The sequence below is a fragment of the Miscanthus floridulus genome, chromosome 6 (genome assembly GCF_019320115.1).
Source record: "Miscanthus floridulus cultivar M001 chromosome 6, ASM1932011v1, whole genome shotgun sequence".
NCBI classification, from domain to species: Eukaryota; Viridiplantae; Streptophyta; class Magnoliopsida; order Poales; family Poaceae; genus Miscanthus; species Miscanthus floridulus.
In genome coordinates, this window is record NC_089585.1 from 120,326,746 (window position 1) to 120,352,678 (window position 25,933).

At 47.7% G+C, this 25,933-nt stretch overlaps 4 protein-coding genes across 4 annotated transcripts; 2 read left to right on the forward strand and 2 right to left on the reverse strand.

Moving 5' to 3' along the window:
• Positions 1-372: 372 nt before the first annotated feature.
• Positions 373-12,512, reverse strand: LOC136456757 (protein RETICULATA-RELATED 5, chloroplastic-like). The gene is made up of 12 exons (XM_066456717.1): positions 11,532-12,512; positions 11,030-11,239; positions 10,670-10,930; positions 9,672-9,758; positions 6,420-6,477; positions 4,577-4,784; positions 3,975-4,104; positions 2,927-3,457; positions 2,564-2,671; positions 1,879-2,424; positions 1,472-1,594; positions 373-934 (listed from the first exon to the last, which is right to left on the reverse strand). Exons 1-12 carry the CDS (start codon positions 12,438-12,440, stop codon positions 770-772), a joined length of 3,336 nt encoding a protein of 1,111 aa, XP_066312814.1. The 5' UTR covers positions 12,441-12,512; the 3' UTR covers positions 373-769.
• Positions 12,513-16,228: 3,716 nt separating this feature from the next.
• LOC136459336 (laccase-3-like) lies at positions 16,229-18,792 on the forward strand. Its single transcript, XM_066459201.1, has 5 exons — positions 16,229-16,437; positions 16,546-16,697; positions 16,831-17,075; positions 17,228-17,356; positions 17,515-18,792. The coding sequence occupies exons 1-5, from the start codon at positions 16,339-16,341 to the stop codon at positions 18,597-18,599; spliced, it is 1,710 nt and encodes a 569-aa protein (XP_066315298.1). The 5' UTR covers positions 16,229-16,338; the 3' UTR covers positions 18,600-18,792.
• Positions 18,793-21,402: 2,610 nt separating this feature from the next.
• On the reverse strand, positions 21,403-22,512 carry LOC136459337 (PRA1 family protein B2-like). Its single transcript, XM_066459202.1, has one exon. It carries the CDS (start codon positions 22,419-22,421, stop codon positions 21,759-21,761), a length of 663 nt encoding a protein of 220 aa, XP_066315299.1. The 5' UTR covers positions 22,422-22,512; the 3' UTR covers positions 21,403-21,758.
• A 606-nt stretch (positions 22,513-23,118) lies between these two features.
• Positions 23,119-25,463, forward strand: LOC136459338 (exocyst complex component EXO70B1-like). Its single transcript, XM_066459204.1, has one exon. The coding sequence runs from the start codon at positions 23,310-23,312 to the stop codon at positions 25,239-25,241; it is 1,932 nt and encodes a 643-aa protein (XP_066315301.1). The 5' UTR covers positions 23,119-23,309; the 3' UTR covers positions 25,242-25,463.
• Positions 25,464-25,933: the final 470 nt, after the last annotated feature.

The following is a 25,933-nucleotide window of genomic DNA, read 5'->3' on the forward strand; positions in this document are numbered from 1 at the left end:
CTGTACTCAAAGACACGCGGTCACCAGGAAGAAATGCCACGTGAAGCTAGCCTGTTCGGTTCGACATCAGGCAAACTTGCCTGGGCAGGATTAATTAAAATTCTCAGGCGTTGGATTTTGACTTCCTGGGATCAATCCCGGGTGAAAGTCGCCTACTCGCCTGGTTCGAGCTCATGTTCGGCTCGCCTGGTTCTGAGTTCTTATGGTTTTTACGGCTAATAAGCTAACTGATGCTATTTTGTTGTGAGAGAAAAATACTATACCATAACTGATAAGTTCAAGCAAACAGAGATGGTGAAAACAGTTAGCCTGCTGTTTGGTAGTTCACATAAGGACTAGTTTGATCACACCATAACAATACCACAGGAAACATAAGAACGTCAAGCACTCTGGATTCAAGTGCATACAAGGTGTATCACAATTCACAAGCGGCAATCCTGATCCTTGCCATATAACAATGCTGTAAAATGCTGTACAGGATTCAAAAAAAAAATTCTTCGATCGTCTCCTCTGTGAATGTACAAACGGTATTCGGTGAGGGTGTAAAAACGGCTTTCTGATCATAACAATGTGAAAGTCTTCAAAGCTTTGCTCTTCAGAATTTCAGATTTGTCTCTCCACATGACGCGATGGCTAAGCTTCAATCTGGCTCTAAGAAGACATCTCGTTTATATGCCTGTACAGTTGTATCGTGTATGGTGTGTCATGGAAGGAAGCTGCTCTGTGTTTTGTTTGTATGGCCACAACAAATTAGGTCACTGCGTGATGACTATGTCAAGTCATTTGGTTGGTTATTACTGCTGTCGTCCACGTTCTGTACTTCTGTCGTGCCACATTCTAGCAGTGGCATTTCAGATGCACTCGAAACCTCAGGAGAAGGCAGCTCTTTCTTAGTACTTTGCACGCCTGTAGCTCGTGCAAGATCGATCCATTGCTGCAAGAATCATGGTGTCAGTACAGCGAGATGTAGTGCAAATACTACCGTGAGTAAATCACAGACTTGCATCAAATCCTTCTATTGTAAGGTTTTAATTTCCTTCCAAAGGTATTCAATAGAATTTTATCAATAAAAGAAAAGCCCATTCAAGAAGCAACAACAAAATGTGATGAGTACTGATGATTCCTTTTATCTCAATTAGATCAGGACCAGCCTAAGATCATATATACTGAAGTTCATGTAGCAAAGTTGAACAGGCAAAATAAAAATGCCAGAATTAAAGCAACCAGTTCCAGAGTCCAATGCTAGTGCCTAGCAGACTGAGTTGCCTCCTAACTATGCCTACAAACTGAAAAACCAATCAATTGGAATTGGAGGGTTGCTCACTAGCATACCTTATTCTAACATCATTGGTCCTATGCTAAAATAAGAAAGAGACTGTAAAGTTTCTTGTTCGAAGAAAGAGGGGAACACTTGTTTTTGGTGTTCAGCCAAAACATTATAGGGTTAATGTAAAGTGCAAAAGTGGTAAACCTGTGTTCCCCAGTATGAGTTAACTGTCCTTGAAACAAAGGACACCAGGTTAGCAAGAAGTGGCTGGTTATAGTAGGCCATCAGATCCTCTCCTAGCCGATGCTCAATCAGACCAGCTATGACCTGAAACATGTTCATTGGAAAAGGTTAACACTGTTGCAAAAAATAGAGGAAATTATAAGATGCATTTACTTGGATAATCTAATGCATCAGTGAGTTACTGATTGCAGATGAGCTGCAGTTGCAAGGCCTAATTTTGATGTTACCAACTCCCATTCTCAGCATGTAACATTACAACATATTTTAACCATCACTGACACATGTCCTAATATATGCAACCACCGACAAAATAGCTTTTCATAACTAACATCACTTGAGTAAACAGAAAGATGCTCTTGGCAAACTACCTGATATCGCAGGTTTGCTGATGTTCCAAGGAAGCAACTATAAACAGTTGCTGCTTTCCAGATCGGAGTTCTTTTGCGCCCCACTTCCATACTTGCAGAAGGTTTAAGAATCTGACGGGCACCATATAAGACATCTGAAGCAACTCCAGCTCCAATACTAGAAATGAATCCAACGCCAGCAAGTTTTAGACCACCCATAAGCACCGATGCAAACCTCTGGTTAATGTTCCAATTCTGCCCAACAATACCCTTTTGAAATGCATTATCTGGCACTGATCCTAAAATTCCTTTCAGAAGCTCCACACTCTCACCAGAGCCATCGTCGGCAAAAGATAAGAGCGAAATTGTAGGTGCAGGAAGCCACACTGTAAAGAAGTCAACAACAGAACCCCTAATTGTATCAGTGAGAACATAGTCGATCTCTTCGAAAAAACGTCCTTTTCGTTTTTCATATTGTGCTAGAAGAGTGGTAGTTATTGATATACCCTCTTCAATAGCTAATCTATGCAGAAACTTGGGATCTGCTAGCAACCTTTCACGGAAACCCTGCAGAAAATGGCCAGCTTTAACTTTCAACAATTTAACCATGTCATCCAACCTAAAATACTAAGCGGCATCTTTAATTGGCATTTCTAAAAGGGGAAAGACAAAAGAGTGAGAGATAAAGACTACAGGAGCTGCTTACTTGGAAACGGTGAATCAGTTCCGCCATAACAGGGTATTTCTCAAGGTCAAAAAAGTTCTGCAATATCTCAGGAGAAACTACACCAAGATCTATTCCTTTCTGAAGATCCTGTCATAGAAATACAGGAAGTTCAGTCAGCTCTATTGTAAGAAAATATGAGTACTTATCATAGCAAGATAGACTTGAAAAGGAGTTATCATAAGTTCATAACAATATTTTCTTGTTCTACAGTTCATGTATAACAATCAGTACTGATTACATTTGCCTTTAGATTAATAACTACTCCCAAGATGTTACAGGAAGCAGGTAATGCATATAGCATCAAGAGCACTCAACTTATACTGAGAAAGAGTGAGTGATAACCTGAGGTAAAGCTTCACGTCTCCTGCCAGCAGCATTCATAACTCTAGCGATTTCAGCACGATCAAAGCAATTCCGACTGCATGGCTTGGCAGCAGAGTACCATAAGAAATCAGCTACAGGGATTTCACCTTCTCTCCTTATACTTTGTCTCTCAGGATCAAGGAGTACCACAACTTGTTTTTTCTTTTGCATCTTTTTAGATATCCTAGCAGGAACACCAATTCCTCGTGGTCCATAAATAACATGACTCGCACCAGTTACAACAACAAGCATCCCTGAAGGATCTCCATTAGTAATTTCTTTCATTATTGTCTGGGACATGGTATAATCATCAACTACTCTTGCCTGTGCTGATAAATATGAGCTTGGGCCAAAAGGGAAACCACGAGTTGATGAAATTTTGTCTATCAATGATCGGCCTGAGATGGATGTAAAACCAGAAATGAAGCCTGAGCCAGCTGGAGGAGCATAAAGCTTTCTTTGAGCTTTTGAAAGGCCTCTAATTCCTTCCGCTTGCACAGTTCTTACCACCTAGTAAAGAAAAAGCACTAGATAATTTTCACACAGTAATTTAGGGTAAGCTAAGCTTACATATTACATTTACATATCAGATAAGTTTCATATCAGAGATTTACTAGGAAGGGATGAAAAAGCATGTAGCAGAGGTGCTTAAGCAGGCAAAGACATTACAATACATGGTACAAAAAAAAGCTTTCCCTTTCCCATTTGAAAATGCAAATCAATTTTAAATTAGTACAATTTTAAAATGTTACGAGTCTGAAATTCAGAAGTATAAACGAACAAGATTGTTGAAAAAAAGGGCGTACCCAGAGCAGAGAGCTCCCGCTCTGTGCGGGGTCTGGGGAAGGGTGTTAGTGGCAAGCCTTACCCTCGCCTGTGCAATGCGAGGAGACCGCGACTCGAACCCGGGACCTTCCAGTCACAGGCGGTAAGACTCTACCGCTTGCACCAGGCCCGCCCTTCACGAACAAGATTGCTTATGACTCCAATATACCTGAATCACATGTGAGAATCAATTACTAATTACCTCAAGTGGAGTTCCACAGGCAACAAGCTTTATTCCATTATCATGGCAGTAATTCAAAAGTGGTTCATACTCCTGCCATCGCTCTGGTGCCCAGTGAGATGTATAAAGTCTTAAGCTATTGCCATCAATTCTGCATAATGCAAAGAATTGTTACAAGTTCATCCACATGAAGTATTGGAAGGCTTTCTCCACCAAAGATTGAACAAATATAGGCAAAAGGTAAAACCAACATTATAGGACTTTGGTTGAGCATAACCTGCGTGGAACCTATATGGTCGAAAACTCAAAATAGTAGTAGTCTAGTAGATACAGATAATTATAGCAAACCCTCGAGGATGGAACTTAGCAGTTTATTGGGAGCAGGGTCAAACTACCAGTTTTATATATACAGCTTAGAAGACATTTTTAGTTATCCTAGCAGAGCCACGGTTTTGCCTCTTGCCATAAGCCATTTCCCGACTTCTCTACATCTATGGAAATCAAACTTGCAACTGCAACATCACAGCGAGGAATTCAATATGTAGTGTTACTCAACTATACTTGTCACAACTCACAACTAGCAAAGTGGTAAGATTCGTTGTGTTAACACAAACTGCAACTACCTGCCATCCATGAACTGGTTGAGCTGCTCCTGGAGGTCGCAGGGAAAGGCCTCGAGCGCGAGGGAGATGCTCCTCCCGGCCTCGGCGCAGGCGGCCACGAGCTTCCTGACGATCTCGAGCTCGAGCACCCTGTCGTCGCGGTCGGGCACGAGCTCGGCCTCGCCCAGGTACACCACCCGGGCCGCCATCAGCTTCTCCCACACCCTCCGCCGCGCGTCCTTCCCCACGGCCTGGGGCTCCCCGATGACCGTGGCGTCGTAGACCCTCGACAGCGCCGGCTCCTCCGCTGGAGGCGGAGGCGAGGCCGGAGCGGCGGGGGCCGCCTGCGCTGGCGCCGGCGGCGGTGGGGCCGGCTTGTCATCGCCTGCCGCGGCGGAGGCGGCGAGGGGAAGGGACTGGAGGACGGTGGACGCCGCGACTAGCGAGGGGACGAGGACGAGGAGGTCCCGGCGTGTGGCCGCGCAGAGGCGGCCGCGCGTGGAGGCGGCCGCGGGGGTGGGGGTAGAGGAAGAGGTGAGGAGCGGCGGCTTGGTGGGGAGTTGCGGTTTGAACCTGAAGGCCCCCGGGGTTCGGGATGGCGCGTGCGGCAGCATCCTCGTGCGTTGAGACGGCGGCGGGGGCGGCGAGGCGCGCCCGCGCCGGTGCCCGGTGATGGGGGTGAAATGGAGGGCTCAGAGAACACGGAGCAGCTTGTGGTGGTTCCGTGGTTGGTAATAGACTCTTCGAAATCTCGGTTGTTTTGAATCTAGTGGTTTGAACTTTGAAGCATGTTTCTGTCAAGTTTGTTACGTATCAAGTTTGTTTCTGTCGCTGAGGACAAAGAGCAATGCGCGACCCCAGTTCCAATTGGTTTTTTTTTTCACCGGCAACGAAACCCTTTGCGCTGCTCGGCGGCGCCAGCAAGCAGCACAGCCTCACAGGCCTAGATTTTTGGGTGGATTTCTTGTGGCGCAAATCGTGGCGACTTTTCATGGCAGAGCTGGAGCGGCAATCAGTATTCGGGGTCTGTGTTGTTCCTTCCATTTGTGGTGGGTTTTGGAGCCTATGTGCTCGGAAAGCAAGGAAGCGAGAAAGAAATCTTCGGATGAAGGATCAGAAGTTACAGGCCCGAAACGGAGCAGAACGCCTACGTGTAGAGGATAAGCAGTGATGTTGAAGCCGATGGCCCCAAAAGGGACACCAAGGTGCCACAGCAACCACTAAGCTCACGTTCATGTACAGTCAGCATTTTGCAAGATGAGTGGCTCACCTTTCTTGGATAGACGTGGCCCTCAGTTGGTGACTTGGTGTACCGCGATTCGGATTTCGGAGACCCACCGCCGTGCCACCATACTATTGAATCGTCACTCGTGTGACTATTTGAGTTCAGGCCTTGCACGTCAACAAGATCTTTCAGGCCGATTTGGAAAACAATGATTTTACATAACAATAGCTAAATTTCCTAAAAAATGGGTAAAAGAAAACATATGAGGATATGTAAAGTAAAAAAAGAACAAGAAGAGAGAGAGATACAAGTATGTAAGCACAAGTGTGCAACAGCTCATGAATGAAAAAAAAAGAGAGATCTCATTTATGTATCTCGTTATCTCGGAAGGTAGGGAATTCACCCAACTGATTCCATGTAAATGCACAGGGAAAAACTCACATGAAGCCCAGGCTGAGAAAAAAGAACCGCGGAAAATGGTAATACTATATTTTTCTGAGGATTTTCAGGTACACAACTGGAGATACCAATACCCAGAAAAATCCATAGAAATGTGTCCCTTCCGTTCACGCTGCACAATAACAGCTCAAATTCACCTGTATATGTACATCCTACTTCAACTGCTGCTTTTTGCATATCCTTTTGTTTCTTCTGCTACCTTTGTCCATATGCTAGCAAAATGATCCGAGTATGTGGCCTGAACATAGCAACAGAAAACAAAAAAATCAGAGATCCAAATTTCAATAACTTCCATCATAACATGGTTAGATTGAGTAACTTCACATGCATCGATGATGCTATTTGTTTAGGTGGGCGTTTTGCACCCAAAAAGGAGATACAAGATAGCAAAGGCACTGTCTCTGAACAGTACATTGTGCACTCCTATATTACAGAAAATTTTCATAAAGTGCAGCTAAACTGTCTGATGTTAACTTTCGGAAATTTCGTTTCTTCTCAATCGAAATGGTTTGCATTAAAATGGTCATAATGCATATCGTTTTGAGGTAAAATAAGGGCAATACATTTCATTGGTAATGATTGTGTTCAGGAGACCGATTAGAACCAAGATGTTGTCTACCAATGTATAGATGAACACTAAAAGGGCGTACCCAGTGCAGAGAACTCCCGCTTTGTGTGGGGTCTGGGGAAGGGTGTCAGTGGCAAGCCTTACCCTCGCTTGTGCAATGCGAGGAGACCATGACTCGAACCCGGGACCTTCCGGTCACAGGCGGTAAGACTCTACCGCCTGCACCAGGCCCGCCCTTCGTACAGATGAACACTAGATCTAGGTAATTCAAATGGTCGCACAAGTCTTAACTCCACAGCTTTTCCAGCATATCAGCTAAGCTGAGACTGCATTTGAAGGTTTCTAGTTCTGCAACCTGGCTGTTCCCTCCAATACACACATGGACACGCGCACCGCACAACACATATAATAAAACAAAATTCACATGACCTTATCTTTTTCAGGAGAAGTGGAAGCAGCTCTGCCTTTATAAAGAGCTAAAAATGCACAGCAGACCTAGCATTTAGCACTCATGTTTTCCTTTTGTTTAAATAGCAGGCAAATACTACTGTTAAAAAACATGGAGGTACAAAGATAGGTCTACAGTAAACAATACAGTAGATTGATTATTCACAACAATAACAACAAAGCCTTTAAGTCCCAAACAAGTTGGGGTAGGCTAGAGTTGAAACCCAGCAGAAGCAATCAAGGTTCAGGCACGTGAATAGCTGTCTTCCAAGCACTCCTATCTAAGGCTAAGTCTTTGGATATATTCCATCCTTTCAAGTCTCCTTTTATTACCTCCACCCAAGTCAACTTCGGTCTTCCTCTGCCTCTCTTCACGTTACTATCCTGGCCTAGGATTCCACTACGCACCGATGCCTCTGGAGGTCTCCGTTGGACATGTCCAAACCATCTCAACCGGTGTTGGACAAGCTTCTCTTCAATTGGTGCTACCCCTAATCTATCACGTATATCATCGTTCCGAACTCAATCCCTTCTTGTATGACCGCAAATCCAACGCAACATACGCATTTCCACGACACTTATCTGTTGAACATGTCGTCTTTTCGTAGGCCAACATTCTGCACCATACAACATAGCAGGTCTAATCGCCGTCCTATAAAACTTGCATTTTAGCTTCTGTGGTACCCTTTTATCACATAGGACACCAGATGCTTGCCGCCACTTCATCCACCCTGTTTTGATTCTATGGCTAACATCTTCATCAATATTCCCGTCTCTCTGTAGCATTGATCCTAAATATCGAAAGGTATCCTTCCTAGGCACTACTTGACTTTCCAAACTAATATCTTCCTCCTCCCGAATAGTAGTGCCGAAGTCACATCTCATATACTCAGTTTTAGTTCTACTGAGTCTAAAACCTTTGGACTCCAAAGTCTCCCGCCATAACTTCAGTTTCTGATTCACTCCTGTTCGGCTGTCATCAACTAGCACTACATCGTCCGCGAAAAGCATACACCAAGGGATGTCCCCTTGTATGTTCCTTGTGACCTCATCCATTACTAAGGCAAACAAATAAGGGCTCAAAGCTGACCCTTGATGTAGTCCTATCCTAATCGGAAAGTCATCTGTCTCCATTACTTGTTCGAACTCTAGTCACAACATTGTTGTACATGTCCTTAATGAGCCCGACGTACTTCATTGGGACTTTATGTTTGTCCAAAGCCCACCACATAACATTCCTTGGTATTTTATCATAAGCATTCTCCAAGTCAATAAAAATCATGTGTAGGTCCTTCTTCTTCTCCCTATACCGCTCCATAACTTGTCTTATTAAGAAAATGGCTTCCATGGTTGACCTTCCGGGCATGAAACCAAATTGGTTCATAGAGACCCGCGTTATTGCTCTCAAGCGATGCTCGATAACTCTCTCCCATAGCTTCATAGTATGACTCATCAACTTAATTCCCCGGTAATTAGTACAACTTTGAATATCCCCTTTATTCTTGTAGATCGGTACCAATATACTTCTCCTCCACTCATCAGGCATCTTGTTCGATCGAAAAATATGGTTGAACAGCTTGGTTAGTCATACTATAGCTATGTCCCCGAGACATCTCCACACCTCGATTGTGATACCATCCGATCCCATCGCCTTACCTCCTTTCATCCTTTTCAACACCTCTCTGACCTCAGATTCTTGGATTCTCCGCACAAAACGCCTATTGGTGTCATCAAAAGAGTCATCCAACTGAAAGGTTGTGTCCGTATTCTCACCATTGAACAATTTGTCAAAATACTCTTGCCATCGATGTCGGATCTCATCCTCCTTCACCAAGAGATGCTCCCTTTCATCCTTAATGCATTTAACTTGGTTGAAGTCCCTTGTCTTTCTCTCACGAACTCTAGCCATCCCATAAATGTCCTTCTCTCCTTCCTTCGTACTCAAACGTTGGTAAAGATCCTCGTACGCTCTACTCTTTGCCACACTTACAGCTCGCTTTGCAGTCTTCTTTGCCACCTTGTACTTCTCTATATTGTCCACACTCCTGTCATGGTACAAGCGTCTATAACACTCTTTCTTCTCCTTAATAGCCCTTTGGACTTCCTCGTTCCACCACCAAGTATCTTTAGCCTCGCCTCTGCTTCCTTTGGTTACTCCACACACCTCTGAGACCACCTTCCGAATGTTGGTTGCCATCTTTTCCCACATGTTGTTTATGTCTTCTTCTTCCTTCCAAGAGTCCTCTTTGATAACCCTTTCCCTGAATACCTCTGACGTCCCCCCTTTCAGTTTCCACCATTTTGTTCTTCTTGAACTGATTAAATTAATCTTTTCTTTTTGTTAAAGAACTAAAAATGTACTGCAAACTGAACAACAACCCAAAACATAAACCATGTAAGAAGTTGAGAGCTTCTACCTGATCCGATACAAAGCCTTTCAGCATCTCCACCAAATCCTGGCGCCTTTCCTTGTTAAATCTTTTAATTTCATTCATGTTGTTTTCCTGCATTACCATAAAATAAAATAAAAAAGAAACGCCATAAATACTCCATGTTGAACTGCAATGCAAACCATTTGGGATTTAAAATTCAACAGTGAAACCTTGTTCCAACTCCCAAGTACTTGCGAAAGTTGTATCTATGATTCAAAACTAACAGTGAGTTTGACTATGAGTTGAAACATAAATGCTGATGGTGCAATGCATACCAGTATTTTTGTATCACCTGAAATGGATGCAACCTTACTCTCAGGGTTGAATAGAAATCTCTAGAAATTCTAATAATTTAATGAAAGCACTTATTCCACACAAAAAAAATTGTGCCTACATGGTTTTTCTTAAAGGAATCTTGTCAGCAGGATAGCATAACCTATCATTTGAATTGCAGTAGGACGTGTTTTAAAATGTTAAGGTGAATAGATAATCAGAAAATTCATTAACAATGCATGTACTCTAAAATTCTTGATACTTCCACCACAGCTCAAACATGACAATAGCTAGAATCAGACAATCTGGACTCTTGGCTGCTTAGCAACTTGTCAGCTGCTATCTCGTTCATTCTGGCTTCAGTGAGCTTAACTTGGAAAAATGTTAACTGGACATGGTCAAAAGAAGTGTTGGCTCATGAGAATTCCATAGCACAAACAATTATGACAAATAGATTTAATCAGGCTGCTTCAGAGGATTATCCAAATATATAGCATTAGCTAGTGTTAGGCATCATGTTACAAAATAACCTAAACATTATATCCTTAATGTACTGCAAACTGAATAATCTATGAACACATTTTTGGTATCCTTCCAGAATATAGATAATAATTGTGGGTCTGTTTGAGTAATGAGTAATAACAATATTGCAGTTGAAATTGTCACACATAATGTACACCTTCTTTGTTTCATAAGTTTTGATGAATTACCTTGATAAGTTCCAATTCTTTAAGTGCATGTGCTTTTGCATCTTCCGTAGCTCTTACTGTTTCTTTCAGTTCTTCTATCTTCTGATACCTTGATCTTTCCTGATCCATTCCTCTCGATGATACAGATTCAAGTTTTCCCGCCCGGGTATGCAAGAAATATAGTTCTGCTGACAAATTTTGCACACGAAGCAAAGCATTGGAACGAACAGTAAAAGCGTTATGAACAGAAGCCATTGTCTCCATGTACTCATGGATAATGCCCTGCAAAAGCATATAACATGTCAAAATAAAAAGGAAAAAAAATTATCCTAAAAGCATATGTCCAAGCAAATATTCCTTTACTCAAGTCAGTCCACTTACCAGATGTTTTACAATTTCAGCATTTAGTTTTGCCTGTGATCTGCTAACTCTAACAACAGCACTGGCAAAATTACTGAGGTCAGCAGCTCGTCTTTTCTGAGAACTACACGTAGCCTGCTCCTTTTCAAACTTAGCCAGTTTGATGAATGACATTCCCAAGAGACCTGTCGTTGCTCTAAAATCATCATAAGCTTTAACAAATGCCTCTGCCTACAAATGATGCCATGGTAGTAGATTAGCTAGTTTACTTTACACTAGTATATCAGTACAGAAAACTTATGATGCATAAAATGTATCTTTCTGCAGGTAGCAAAATGCAAGTGTACAGGCTTCTCCAAGCAAGCACTCAGAAGTTAATCACCTTATCCATTTATCCTGTTTTTTCTTTCTGCATAGTGCCTATAGAACAACAATGGTACCAAATACGCATTTGTAATGAGTAATGACAACAAGAGACAGAGTCTACAGCATGCAAATTAAACCTTTGCAAATATGCAGTTACCTGCTGAGATGCTGTCACCAGATGTTTCTCCAAGTCCTCAAGCTTGGCCTTGTGCACAAGGTACTTTGTGTCGATCTCCTCCTCCACTGGAGGTGGCCTTACTGCCACCCACCCATTGGTTACTGTCTGCTTCAGGTCCTTGAACACCCCAAAAAAGTCCCTCCCACTCTTCGTAGGCGTGAATGGAGCGGCAGCAGCCATGGACGTGGCAGCACTCATCGCAGGGCTCCACCTGGGGGACTCACCGTCCGAAGTGGGGATACCGCTAGGCTCGGTGAGGAAGGCGTGGAGGACGGGGCTGCGGCCGACAACGGGGTGCGCGGCGAGGCGGCGGAGGTACCGCTGGATCGTGACGCATCGCTGGTTCACGAAGTCGTGCCGCTGCATGACCTGCCCCTCGACGATGCTCTTGTCGGGCCTTGCCGGCACGAAGAGGCCGCGGTGTGTCTCCGCGAGGCGGTCGGCGAGCGCCACGACGTCGCGGAAGCGCCGGCGCACGCGGAACTCACCGCCGTCGGCCACCCGAGTGGCGATGAGGTAGGAGACGTAGCTGGCCGAGCCTGGAATGACGCCAACGGCTCCGGTCGCGGGCTCCGCGTGCTTCCTAGGCTCGGAGACAGTGATCTCAGCGAACCCCGGCGACGCCTCGCGGGACTTCGTCGCGGCCGCATCGGCGTGGGGAGCCGGGGGAGGCGTGAAGTCCTCCACCCCATACTCGTCCTCCTCGTCCAGAAACGCGCCGTTGTTCTCGCCGGCGGTGGGAGAGGAGGTGGACGAGGGGGGAGGAGGTGGGCGGAGCAGGGGGTCGGTCGTGGCCGCGACACCGACACTGGAGGAGGAGGAGTCGAGGGGTAGTGTTTCGAGGTCCTCGACGGGGTTCCCCGGGGACGAGGGCTCGGTGGCCATCATGGCCACCGCCGGCGCTCGGCGGTTAGGGTTGGGGCGAGAAATGAGATCTGGCGGGGAATCCGCGGCGGAGTCAAGTCCGGTTGGAAGGTGAGCGCCGTGATTCGCCGCGCGTACGCGTAAGCAAAAGCGAAGGCAAAACCGTTTCGTGCTATGCACTCAATGGCAGGTGGGCCAGGTCATCTCTTTCGTTTGACTTCGCAAATCGCAACGGCGTCCACACTGATCACTGATTCACTGGATTAGAGCATCTCCAAGAGTTTGTCAAATTTTACTTGGCAAATCTTGTGATTTACCAACTCCCAAAATTATATGTCAAATAAAAAAACAATCCATCTCCAAGAGTTTGGCATTTTTAACTTGGTAAAATAAAAAAAAACCCGTTAACAAAACGAAGAGGCCCGCTAAGTGAACGAAGAGCCCCGTTAAACGAACGAAGAGCCCCGCTAAGAAATGAAGAGCCCCAGATGCCAAGCCGTATACGCGCGCGTATATTTGCGCGCGCGGAGGGAAGATTTACCAAGTTGCTATTGATGCCAAGTTGTTTTGTCAAACTGTTGGAGGCCATTTTTTCTTATTTTGCCAAAATTATATGGAAGCAAGTTAAGATAGCAAACTCTTGGAGATACTCTTACTAGAGATTGCGCTGGCTAAACAACACAAACTTAAGTCTGAACAAGTTAGACAAGAGTGCCATACTACGTGAGAACACTAAACATCACGAACTTCTGAAGTCTGAACAAATTGAACAAGGGTGATCCATACACGAATGAAAATATATATAGATCCCTACGACATTGCGACTATAAGTCTATATGACTCATTAATTCGTGGGTTTGTTTTTTTTAAGTATGTTACCGACTTCTTCTCTATTAATTATATTCCAAGCAAAATTCTTGCGCATGGCTTTTTATTATTTAAAATAAAAAACCATGAGGGGTCATTAAACTTGTACGTTGGTGTGGTCTAATTTTCAATTTTTTTTATCTCGGATGCTAGCATTAGTTTAAACAGACGGTGATCCGCTCTACTAATGCAACGTGTTTATTGGTGTGTTGACATGGACTCAACATGTGGGGCTCATACCTTCTTTCTCCATCCTCTCTTCTTTTGTACCCTCTCTTATAAGCTCCTATCTCTCCTTTACATAGCTTAACGGTGATGATGAGTCTATGCTTCGCTAAAAATCTCATGTGTGGTCATCTTCGGTTCCTCCCCACGTCGCCTTGCACACCTCTGCCTCCATGGCCCCAGGCACCAAATCTTTGCTCGGGACTAAATTGGCACCTCTACTCTTAACCTTGGCTGCGTTGGTGGACTGTGGTATGATGGCAAGTGCCTTCACCATATTTGGCGTTGGGAAACCATGGTCTGTGCGCGGTGGAGAAGGCAGATGTTTGAGAGCGAGAAGAGCAACGTTGACATGTGGGTCCCACATGTACGAAAACCACGGTGCCACATCAGCGCATGGAGGAGCCTCTTTAGACGCATCCGGGACAAGTTTATGGACCTAGATAAACAGCCTGTTCGCTTGTTGGTTTCAGCCAGCCCAAACCAGCCAGCCAACAGTGTTTTTCTCTCACAAAAAACCAGCACCAGCTAGCCCAAACCAGTCCAGAAACCAACCAGCGAACAGGCCGAAAATTGTTATACATGTTTTGGACCCGTATATCAATGTTCAATAGTTGAGGACTGGATGACATTGGCATACAAGTTCGGGAACTTAAATTTTAAAATTCTAAGGTTAGGACTCAGTCCGTCCAGAGACAGCTCGTGACTTTTACTCACAAATAAATCTGCATAACAGTTACCCTAATGCAGGCTTGAGCATACTTCACAAATAAATCTGCACAACAGTTACCCTACTTGCAGGCCTGCAACATGCTTTAAGCAGAAGGGTCATCTCCGTCCAAAGTCCACAGTAGGTATCCTAAAGTGCATTTGTATTTGCAGAAAACGAAAGCATGAGCGTATCCAACCTTGAACAAAAAAAAAACCAATGCATATCCTGGACATGGTCAGTCCACTCCAACCTCCAAAGCAGCTCTGCCGTAGAAAAGAAAATTGAAACACATGGAGCATGGGTCGTAGAGCTGACAGCAATCACCGAATGGCAATTCCAGGAATGAAAATGATTGAATGGATGGATGCCCAACCACCTGAATGAAAATTCTGATCAGAGCGATAGGAACTTTGCAAAGGGATCGTGGTGGTTGGTTCATGCTTATTTGTTGTTCCCACCTGCCGTTCCTACCGGCTCCCTGGACATGTCTTCTGACGCATCGCTGGGGGCCAGCAAGGCCCGGATTAGCCAGGTTGCCAGCCTACCTCATGCATGGTTGCCTGGTTGGGCGGTCAAGGACGGCGAAATGCAGGCTTTGCACAGCTGGGGTCCAAAGAACATTGTTTTTGACTTTTTTCTTATGTTATTCAGAGTTCAGTGTTCGCTTCCAATTGTCAACTGCTGAGGCAAAAGCTAGCGTTATCTCTTCTGTTTGATCTTCTTGCAAATTCAGGCCCAGTGCATTTCAGAGTCTCAACTTTCAAATGACAGCAGCACGTACGCATTTTCAGCAATGGCCAGATGCAGAAAAAAAAGCACAGGAAGAAGAAAGAAACTGCTTTCCAGATTTGCTTATGGATGAACGGTTCGTTTCATGACTACTGATCGATCTGTTGCAAGCATAACCTTAGCTTCCAAGTTCACCATTTCATAGTTCTCCAAAAAAAAAAGGTTCTCTGTATTGTAAAAGAAAAGGGAAATGAAAGCCAGAAACGCGTGGCATCTAGAATATATTGCACTGAGCAATCGGATTTTGTGACATCGTTTCTGTCAAAAGATTGTTTCCGAAGATTTGTTGGAACAAATATTGACACTCGCTGCAATATTGGCTACCAAATCCACCTCCTCGCATCAAAAAGTCAGTACAAAATGACTTCGACCAGTTTCTATTGCCGACGCATCAGAAACATATACCGCCAAAGCTCAAGGCATTAGATTTATGCTGGCCAACAATTCATAGGCAGAAAAAGGACACTCAGTACGTCTAAACGTCATGGATTGACTCGTAATCATTGTGTTGTGTTTCGAAGCCAAGTTCCTTTGCCCACAAGTTTCAGCATATATGATAGCGGCAGAATAACTAATCGACCACGAAGGAGATGGTCAACAAACAAACACTCCTCGACTCTACGGTTTCAAAGCCAAGATGCGTAACAGGATGCACCAATGCAAAATCCTATCCCAATTGGAACGCAGTAGATCGGCGACAGCCGGAAATTAAACTGTTCCTGATCTGCATGAAATGGTTTACTTCTAGGGCCTTTTCCACTGCATCTACTGTACCGTGGATTCAACGCAAATGCTGACCGGCGAAATGCTGAATGCTTGGATCACCAGAAAGAACTCTGAAAAGTCGACGCAACTGAAAGACATGACAACGTAAACACAGTAGGTGTTGGCTTGTTTGCAGAAGCGTGTGGGAGAAGAACTGCCTTGTTCTGTGAAATCGCGGCGCCAAAGGGGGCAGGCCAGTGGGTGCACCAAACCATCTGCATAGTTTGAATGATCCCAAGATGACATGATCAGCTTGGAGCTGCACGCGCAGTCACTTGCACTGGGATATGGCCGCTGCAGCCAGCTGCTGGTAACATTTTCCCCCATGCTCGAATTCAAAAGTTCGAAACCTAATCGACCAACCACCCGCAGCGGGAAAGGGACGAGGCGAACACGCATGGAGAGCCGGCGCGTTGCCTCGAACGCTATATATTCCGTGCGTGCTCGGTGGCAAAGCCTCTCATCGCCAACTCGGAAACCTTCAGAGGAAAGCCACCACTAGCTAGCAAAGCCCCCGCGGTTCCATCGAGCGAACGCTGACGCGGCAACATTTTCGCTCTCGCCATGGCGTCGCTGTCGTCGTCCCGGCTGCTCCTTCTCCTCTCGTGCCTCGCGCTTGCGCTGCTCGCGGCGGACGCCGAAGTGCACCACCATGAGTTCGTTGTACGTGGCACGGCGTGAATACATGCATGCCTGGTAGACCTGTGTTTTCAGTGCGCAGGTGAAACATTTTTTTTGCCTGATCGATGTATGTTTGTGCTCATCATCAAGGTCCAAGAGACGCCAGTGAAGAGGCTGTGCAAGACGCACAACATCATCACGGTGAACGGGCAGTACCCTGGGCCGATGCTGGAGGTCAGGGAGGGCGACACGCTCGTGATCAACGTCGTCAACCGGGCGCAGTACAACGTCACCATCCACTGGTACGTAATACACCCCCTTCGCTGTTCGTTCTCACTTTCTCAACCATCCACCGGTCTGTCTCGATCATGTGGTCTGGTCGATCAATGCGCGTGCTTCTGTTCTTATTGCATGACGGTGTCATGGCGTGTGCAGGCACGGCATCCGGCAGATGAGGACTGGGTGGGCGGACGGGCCGGAGTTCGTGACGCAGTGCCCCATCAAGCCCGGCGGCAGCTACAAGTACCGGTTCACCATCGAGGGGCAGGAGGGCACGCTGTGGTGGCACGCGCACAGCTCCTGGCTCAGGGCCACCGTCTACGGCGCGCTCATCATCCGCCCCAGGGAGAACAAGACCTACCCCTTCGCCAAGCCCTCGCGTGAAGTCCCCGTCATCCTCGGTCTGCACCCTGTTCTTCTTCTTCTACCTGCTTTTGCATCTCCTCTACTCGTTTGCTGTTTCTGCTTCATTCACGTCTAATCTGACCAACCAATGACAACGTAACGGAGTACTAGTTACTGAAACTCTTGACGGTGATCGATCGATGGGCAGGGGAGTGGTGGGATGCGAACCCGATCGACGTCATCCGGGAGGCGCAGAAGACGGGCGGCGGTCCCAACGTCTCCGACGCGTTCACCATCAACGGCCAGCCCGGTGACCTGTTCAAATGCTCCCAGAAAGGTACGTACCTCATCTCGCATGCCCATGCATGTTTGGGTGGGTGCATGCGCTACACGGAGTCACGGACACGCATAAACCCTGCACGAAACAGAGCACCATCCGTGCTCAACTCCTTTGGCATTAATGCGTCTTTACTTTGCTCGGCAATCGGCACGCAGAGACGACGGCCATTCCTGTGAAGGCCGGCGAGACGGCGCTGCTGCGGTTCATCAACGCGGCGCTCAACCACGAGTTGTTCGTCACCATCGCGCAGCACAAGATGACGGTGGTCGCCACCGACGCGTCCTACACAAAGCCCTTCACCACCTCGGTGCTCATGATCGCGCCGGGCCAGACCACCGACGTCCTCGTCACCATGGACCAGGCGCCCACCCGGTACTACATCGCCGCGCGCGCCTACGTCTCCAGCCAGAACGTGGCCTTCGACAACACCACCACCACGGCCGTCATCGAGTACGACTGCGGTTGCGCCTCCGACTTCGGCCCCAAGATACAGCCGGCGTTCCCGGCGCTCCCGGCCTTCAACGACACCGGCGCCGCCACCGCCTTCGCCGCGGGGATCAAGAGCCCCAACAGGGTCAAGATCCACGAGAACGTCGACGAGTACCTCTTCTTCACCGTCGGCCTCGGCCTGTTCAACTGCAAGCCGGGCCAGCTCTGCAAGGGGCCCAACAACAACACCCGCTTCACGGCCAGCATGAACAACGTCTCCTTCGTCTTCCCCACGACCGACTCCCTCCTCCACGCGCACTACTACAAGATCCCCAGCGTCTTCACCACCGACTTCCCGGCGTACCCGCCGGTGCAGTTCGACTACACGGCGCAGAACGTTAGCCAGGCACTGTGGCAGCCGGTCCCTGGGACCAAGCTGTACCCGCTCAGGTTCGGTTCCGTGGTGCAAGTCGTCCTGCAGGACACCAGCATCGTCACGCCAGAGAACCACCCCATCCACATCCATGGCTATGATTTCTTCATCCTCGCGGAGGGTTTCGGCAACTTCGACCCCAAGAAGGACGTCGAGAAGTTCAACTACGTCGACCCGCCGCAGCGGAACACAGTGGCGGTGCCTGTCAACGGCTGGGCAGTCATCCAGTTCGTCGCCGACAACCCAGGTGTGTGGCTCATGCATTGCCATCTGGACGTGCACATCACCTGGGGCCTGGCAATGGCTTTCTTAGTGGAGGACGGGTACAGCGAACTGCAGTCACTGGAGCCGCCCCCAGTTGATCTTCCCATGTGCTAATGATCAGCAGAAGATACTATGCTGAGGAATTGGAAGCCTGTTCACGTTGTATGTTAATTGTGACTTTTTTTGGGCGTTTATTCGTGATCTTAAATTCTAGGGGACTTGATTTTCCAGCTTGTTTTGAAGTTCTCCACTGTAAATCTATGTATGACATTCAACATATTATTTCAGAATAAATTATTTCTTTGTATGATTGTTTACCGAAACAACCAATCTGAGATGTGCAACAGCAAATTTAAACACTGTTCTTTAAGAAAAATTCAAGATTGATGACTGCAAGCCTGAGGTATAAGAAGATTCAGAACCATTATTCAATACCTATGAAGGACAATTTTAGATGGAGGGATTGCAACTAATATAACCCATTGTTACCAGAAAGTGGAGCTGACGCCTCCAACTCAGATCAAATAGAAACATACTAGTTGTACTACTAACAATTAAAAAACCTATTCAGTTAAAAACAATTTTAAAAACTGAAGATGGATATTACTTATTAAGTACTAACATGCAAGTCTCAATTGCAAATTCACCTCCTATATGGGTTTAGCAGTATTGATCCCCCAAACTGAAAGCGAGCTTCAGACTTCAGAATCAAGCCACCCAACCACCAAATTTCTTTACCTATGAATTAGACATCACCGCTGACACAATCAGATCACGCAGTCCATATCTGATGATTACTTCCAAACCACATATTCCTTGAAAATGCAAGAAACAAGACCAAATACTCCAAAGCAATGTTTTCAGGACGTCTGGTCGAGCCTGGACGCCTGAGGACCGTCCAGGACGTCTAGGACGATTAGTCGTCGTCCAGGACGATTAATCGACCCTGGACGAGTCCCCTGGTCGTCCCGGTCGCCCCCTACATATGGGGATTGATATATACCATATATATATACACACACACTAGTATACTACATGTTCTAGGCTCTACTGCTCTAGATAGATAGGTCAGCTGGCCACTTACCTGGCTGCTGCAGAGCCCTTTCTGGAGATAGTTTTGCTATGGCCTTCTTAATAAGAGATGCAACATCTGGAGCAGCTGAGGATGCTGAACCAGCAACAGCTGAGCCTGAGGCAACTGAGGAGGCTGGAGCAGAACCAACTTGTCCTTGAACGGCTTCAGGCATGTACACTTCCACTGCACGCTGCCGCTGTCGATCCAGATCTACACAAGTACACAGAGAAAGAGAGCATAAGCTTCAAGCACAGGTAGAGCATCAAGCTTGAACGAGGAGGTGATGACTGATGACTGACCTGAGGAGGAGGAACTCATCTTCGTCGTGCAGTCCTCCTACCTTGCACAGTTGGACCTGTGCACCCGCTGGATCTGCAGGCCTGCGCGCCGCAGCAGCAGCAGCAACGAAGAGGGAGGGCAGCTGGAAGGGAGGGAGGAGAGGGAGCAGCTAGGAACTGGAAGGGAGGAGAGGAGAGGGAGCTACAGAACTGCAGCAATGGAGGCGGCTGCTGCTGCTGGACGGGAGAGGTGAGAGGAGTGAGTGTGTTCTGCTGACTTCTGAGTGAGTGAGAGGCTGAGGGAGTGAGGGATAGGAAAGAAGAGAAACCCTAATGGGCTTGGGCCAAAATATAAGACAACTAGATAGGCCCAACTCTGAGATGTAGCCCACTCTCTGGCTGGACGCCCACATAGCCTGGACGGACGATTAATCGCGATTAATCGGACGTCTTGAAAACATTGCTCCAAAGGTTGGTAAATGCTACCTCCTAAACAAAGGATGAGCCACACTATACATAGGCTAGGAATTAGTATACTTCTACATGATCAATACCTACATAAGCAATGCCGTGTGAAAACTAACCTCAATTCTCATTTGACATCTTCTAGCCAGGTCAACCACCACGCTGAGATCCTACAGCCTGTTCGGCAGGCCGTAAACGATCGTATACGATTGTGGATTATAAGCTAGAACAGTATTTTTCTCTTACACTAAACCAGCCAGCAGTAAATAATTCACGATCCAGCCTAGCCAGCCGAACAGGCTACTAGTATCCTACTACAGTTGATTCGGCATCAAGATTAATTTGTGTAGTATAGTATAAGCAATCTTAAACAACATCCAAAGCACAATGTCAGTCATACGTATCATGAGTTAGTCATGGGTCATTCAAACAGACAAGACCATGAAACCACCTTCCTGCTAGGTTGGTCCCTCTTACTGATGTAACATAAATACAGTATATTTATGCAGGAATCTGCACTCAACAAGAATCGCATTGTTAGCCTGAAGGATACATCAAAACAATTTCAGCATCATACGGCAGCAAATTTTAGAACAGACCCCTACTTTTAACTGCAAGGAAGAATTTCAACCAAAAAAAAAAAAATCAATGCTAAATGTGTTGTTGGGAGATTGAAACAATTTTGCAATGATAACTCCAGCCAAGCAAACTTTTGCAATGTTGTTTTTTCCATAGTAAAATACAAGTAGCACTCTCTAAGTTTAGGGCACTAGCTCAATAGCTTTAGGATTACAGATACACATCTCACTCAACGCTTTATGCCAACTTAAGATTTAGCTGGATGACTACCTTTGCCACATTTTTGGTTCACCCATTGGCCCCATGGGCACCTTCATGTCCTGTAATTTCTGTAAACTCCGGCACAATTGTAGAGAGTGAAAATGCTAATAAAAGGATGCAATCTATCTGAGATCTTAACTAATGTACAACTTTACCATTTTAGAACATACTGTACTAGTTATGTTCTCTCCAAAATTGCTCAGAACATCGAAACGGCAAATATTGCATACAACATCAAATACTGATCACAGCCCCTAAGCATTCAGAGTTGACAATGAATTTTGTACACGAGGATCAAATTTCTAATTAGGCAGAAATAACCAGAGATCCATAAAATTTGTCATGATGTACACATGAATGATGAATGTAAAGAGCACACCAATACATGTTAGCAATTTGACAATGCTTAATGCTCATTGTCACCAGATTTGGCGAAGTACAGCTCATGCAGATCTTTGCATAATTCCACAAAAAGTACAACAGAAAAATCGGATCCATACCCATAACTACTCGCAGTGAAGTACCACATGAGCAAGGAGCTAGTTTCTACAGCTTCTGAGATTTTGACTTCAACTGAATTCCCCGAGCACAAGAATCCTACCGGTCCTGGACGCATCAAACCCCAGATCCGGGCGACGCGAGGAAGGAGATGAGCCTGCTGGTGGTGTTTCCATTGGACGCAGCGCTCGGATCATCAAGGAAGAGGTCCTCTGGAACGCGGCAGGCGCCGTGCGCGGCGACGATGGCGCCCCCGACAAGCAGCCCGGAGATGATGAGCGAAGCCACGGAGGTGAGGAAGAAGGCGAGCACAGACGCGACGACAAGGCCGAGCAGCGTCTCGCGGTCGGTGAAGGTGCGGCCGAAGAGCACGACGGGCTGGTCGGGGGCGCGGAAGACGTAGAGGAAGCACCAGGCGCCGAGGATGCCGAGGAGGACGAGGAGGGAGAAGGGGTGCGCCAGGAGCGAGGCCGCGAGGGAGAAGGCGACGACGGCGGCGTAGTTGACGCGGAAGTAGCCGAGGTTGCGGCGCAGCCGCGAGGTGGCCTCGGAGAGGGAGTCGGGCCGGGAGAAGGCGGACCGGTCCAGCAGCTCCGTCCACGGCCGCCGGTCCGCGAGAGAGAGCCGCGCCGTGTCGGCCAGCCGGCTCACGAAGAGGCGGAAGGCCGGCGTGGCGAGCGCCGCGTCGGAGAGGCCCGTCGCGGAGGACGGCGCGGAGCCGCCGCCGGCAGCGGTGCTGGTCACGGGGAGCAAAGGCGCAGGCGTCGCAGGCGAGGCCATGGTGCCTTGTTCTGCGGAATCTGAACTGGTATTGGCTCGACCTTGTACTACGACAACGAGCGGTGGTTTCCTTCGTTTTATGCTTCAGCAGGTTGGTGCTTCTATGCCCGTCACCACTATAGAGTGGTTACGCGGCTAACACGGGGCCCATATGTCTCGTGCTTAGAACATGGCTTCCCCACGAACGCACGATAACTCCTTCGGGTGCGTCGTTCAGATCTGCAGAAATAATCCGTGGGCCTAGACCTAACTTTGTACTGGGCCACATTGGGCTGATTGGTAGCCTTGCCAGTGAGCTGGGAGATGGTACAACCCTCGGCCTGTTAACAAACTAGCAACCGGCCCAAAGAAGCCGAGCCTGGTGTGGTACTGTGGTCCTCGTCCTGTCCTCCATCTTTGCCACCAACGTGACGCCAAAACCATAAACCCCATGCTGTAACCCTACCTGTCAGCGAACATTTAAATATCTCTGCTCCGAGAGCGCCGTTGCGCTTGCGCTTGCGCTTGCATTTATTATGCTTTCCCCACCCACCGATCCGCCGCCACCGGTCCCGGCTTTCTCCTCTCCCGAGGTCAACGCAGTTTTACTGTCCGTTACCGACTTCATCCGACCGTCCAAGCTACAAGTCCAGCCTAGCATCCACCGCACGCCGCGAGTTACCGCCCAGGCATGGGGTACGGTAAATTCTGTAACCGGCGTCGGCGTGACAATTTACTCCAACGGCGCCTCCACTGAGCGGTGAGCGGCCATCCTTGTCACTGCCCGATAAACCACCACGGCACCACCATCGCCCCCCGGCCCTCTCCGCCGCAGATTCAAACCCTAGCCGGAACCTCGCGCTGATCGACGGGAGGGGAGAGGCGTCCGGCGACCTCGCCCGGCGGCTGATGGCGGAGGACGGCGAGGTGAAGCTGCTCGCCACGGTGCAGCACATCGTCCAGACTCTTGGCCGCACCGACACCATGACGGAGGATATACTCAAGGTCTTCTCCAACTACGACGGCCGCCTCTCGCTCGACAAGCTCTACGCCACGCGCGCCGCTGCGGCGGCGGCCGCGGTCGGAGGGGCTGCTGGGGAGCGCTCCGTGCCGGCCTCGCTGCCCATGCCGCCGTCGGCCGCCGCGGCCATGCCCCCGGTGACGTCGCTGGAGCGGACCGTGCGCACGTTGGACCGGCAGATCTCGCAGTTCGTCACCATGGACAGGCTCATTTGGGCGGACTCAGCGGACGCGGACGCGTTCCTGGAGGCGGTGGACGACCTCGTCGGCACCGTGCAGGAGCTGGACGCCGCTGGGACCAACCGCGGACTGCTCGACCGCGCCGACGAGCTGCTGAGCCGGTGCATCGCCCGGCTGGAGGACGAGTTCCGAGCGCTCATCGAGCGCCCCGACGACGCGGCGCCTCAGGTGCCCGGTGGGCTCGGGTCTGATGAGAGCGAGGAGGAGGACTACGACGCGGACGACGGCTTTGGCGACGAGCCAATCCCAATCGCGAGGCCGGTCTCGGACTTCGACATCGTCATCGATGCTCTCCCGCCGGGCTCGGTCTCTGATGTTCACCAGATTGCCCGGCGGATGGTGGACGCTGGCTTTGGCCGCGAGTGCGCCGAGGCATACGCGGCCGCACGCCGCGGTTTCATCGACGAGAGCGTCGCTCGCCTCGGCATCCGTTCCCGTACAGCCGACGAGGTCCACTCCTTGCCATGGGAGGAGCTCGAGTTCGACATTGCTCGCTGGATCCCAGCCTTCAAGATGGTGTTTCGGATCCTAATCCCCAGCGAGCGCCGCCTCTGTGATCGTGTCTTCGAAGGCCTCGCTCCGTACGGCGATCTTGCCTTTGTTGCCGCCGTGCGCACCCAGGCGCTTCAGCTTATCTCATTCGGAGATGCAGTTGCTGCTGCCAGCCGCGCGCCAGAACGGCTCTTCCGTGTTATTGACATGTATGAAGCAGTCCGAGACCTCCTTCCTGACCTCGATCCTGTCTTCTCTGATCCCTACTCTGCGGCTCTACGTGCTGAGGTATCAGCTGTGTGCTACACTCTTGGCTCCTCAATCAAAGGTATATTCATGGAGCTGGAAAATCTCATCCGCCGTGACCCAGCCCGTGTTGCTGTACCTGGTGGTGGCATACATCCAATCACTCGGTATGTCATGAACTATCTCCGTGCGGCATGTGGTTCGCGGCAAACACTGGAAGAGGTGATGGAAGGTGACTTGGGTGCTGTTGGCACAGCGGCTATTGCTGTTGACCCTGATCGCCCTACTTCGTCACTAGCTGTGCACATAGCTTGGATCATGGATGTGCTTCACAAGAATTTGGAGACCAAATCGAAGATATACAGGGATCCACCGCTTGCTTCCATATTCTTGATGAATAACGGGAAATACATTATTCACAAGGTGAATGACAGTGAGCTTGGGGTTTTGCTTGGTGATGAATGGATGAAGCAGATGATGAGCAGGGTGCGCAGGTGGAGTATGGAGTACCAGCGTGGGGCCTGGGCAAAGGTCATATCAGTGCTGCAGACTGGAGGTCCTGGCGTTGGCAGTTTCACTACAGAGTCCATGCTTCAGAAAATGCAGATGTTTAACAACTACTTGGAGGAGATTTGCACGGTGCAGTCCGATTGGGTGATTGCAGATGAGCAGTTACGAGCAGATGTTAAGTCAGCGATAGTGGATTCTGTTATGTCTGCTTATAGAGGCTTAATTGGGAGATTGAGATCATCTCCTGAAGCTGCCCGAAACTTGTTCATCAAATACACCCCAGAGGATGTTCAGGCACGCATCCAACATCTATTTGAAGGAGTGGCCAAGTGATTAGTTAATTATCTGATTTTACTGCTATAGCTATTTTAACGGATATCACAACCTTAGTTATGGTGACATTCTGGGCTCAATGATGTGTTGCAAAAGGCTGGACTTTGTCTTAGATGAGGAAATGCTATCGTCTCCAGCTATGTAAATTTGTAGTTGTAGGTGTTTCTGTACCAAGTATCAACTGGTAATTTTAACCTAATGTGTCATATTGTTTGTTTCTTATTATTGTCTTGATTTCTCCTTTAGCTATGAGTAATTAGGTGTGCTGTGTGTACTTTTTACTTAAATTAGTTATCTTAGTATTTCATATTTAGTAACTTCATATATGTGAACAAATTATAAAGGCAGAAGACTGTTTCAATACCACTTCCACAGCTTTTACAATGGCCAGTGGTATCAGTGATAGGCCCTATTCTAGGAACAATTGCTAGTTAATCTAATCTATTCTCTCCTGCCTTTTTGCCCCAACTGGTCCAATCATGATTCTTAAATCTTCAATTTCATTTACCATTTGTGAATGGATTCACATAATAAGGCTGTAAGAGAAAGTTGTTATGTGTTATAGATTGAACCACAATAAGGGATTCCATTAGGTAAACTATTAAAATTCACTTTTGAGAATGAATATGGAAGAAGATTAAGAAAGGTTACTTGAATACATCAAGCATTATATAGAATTACATGTGTGCAAG

Coding starts and splice junctions, on each gene's coding strand:
- LOC136456757 (XM_066456717.1), bottom strand. CDS start 12,440: ATGATGGCCACCGAGCCCTCGTCCCCGGGGAACCCCGTCGAGGACCTC. Junction 10,931..11,029: donor CTGAAATTGTAAAACATCTG/GTAAGTGGACTG, acceptor ATGCTTTTGCAG/GGCATTATCCATGAGTACAT. Junction 9,759..10,669: donor AAGAATTGGAACTTATCAAG/GTAATTCATCAA, acceptor ATGGTAATGCAG/GAAAACAACATGAATGAAAT.
- LOC136459336 (XM_066459201.1), top strand. CDS start 16,339: ATGGCGTCGCTGTCGTCGTCCCGGCTGCTCCTTCTCCTCTCGTGCCTC. Junction 16,438..16,545: donor TGCACCACCATGAGTTCGTT/GTACGTGGCACG, acceptor CTCATCATCAAG/GTCCAAGAGACGCCAGTGAA. Junction 17,357..17,514: donor GTTCAAATGCTCCCAGAAAG/GTACGTACCTCA, acceptor ATCGGCACGCAG/AGACGACGGCCATTCCTGTG.
- LOC136459337 (XM_066459202.1), bottom strand. CDS start 22,421: ATGGCCTCGCCTGCGACGCCTGCGCCTTTGCTCCCCGTGACCAGCACC.
- LOC136459338 (XM_066459204.1), top strand. CDS start 23,310: ATGGCGGAGGACGGCGAGGTGAAGCTGCTCGCCACGGTGCAGCACATC.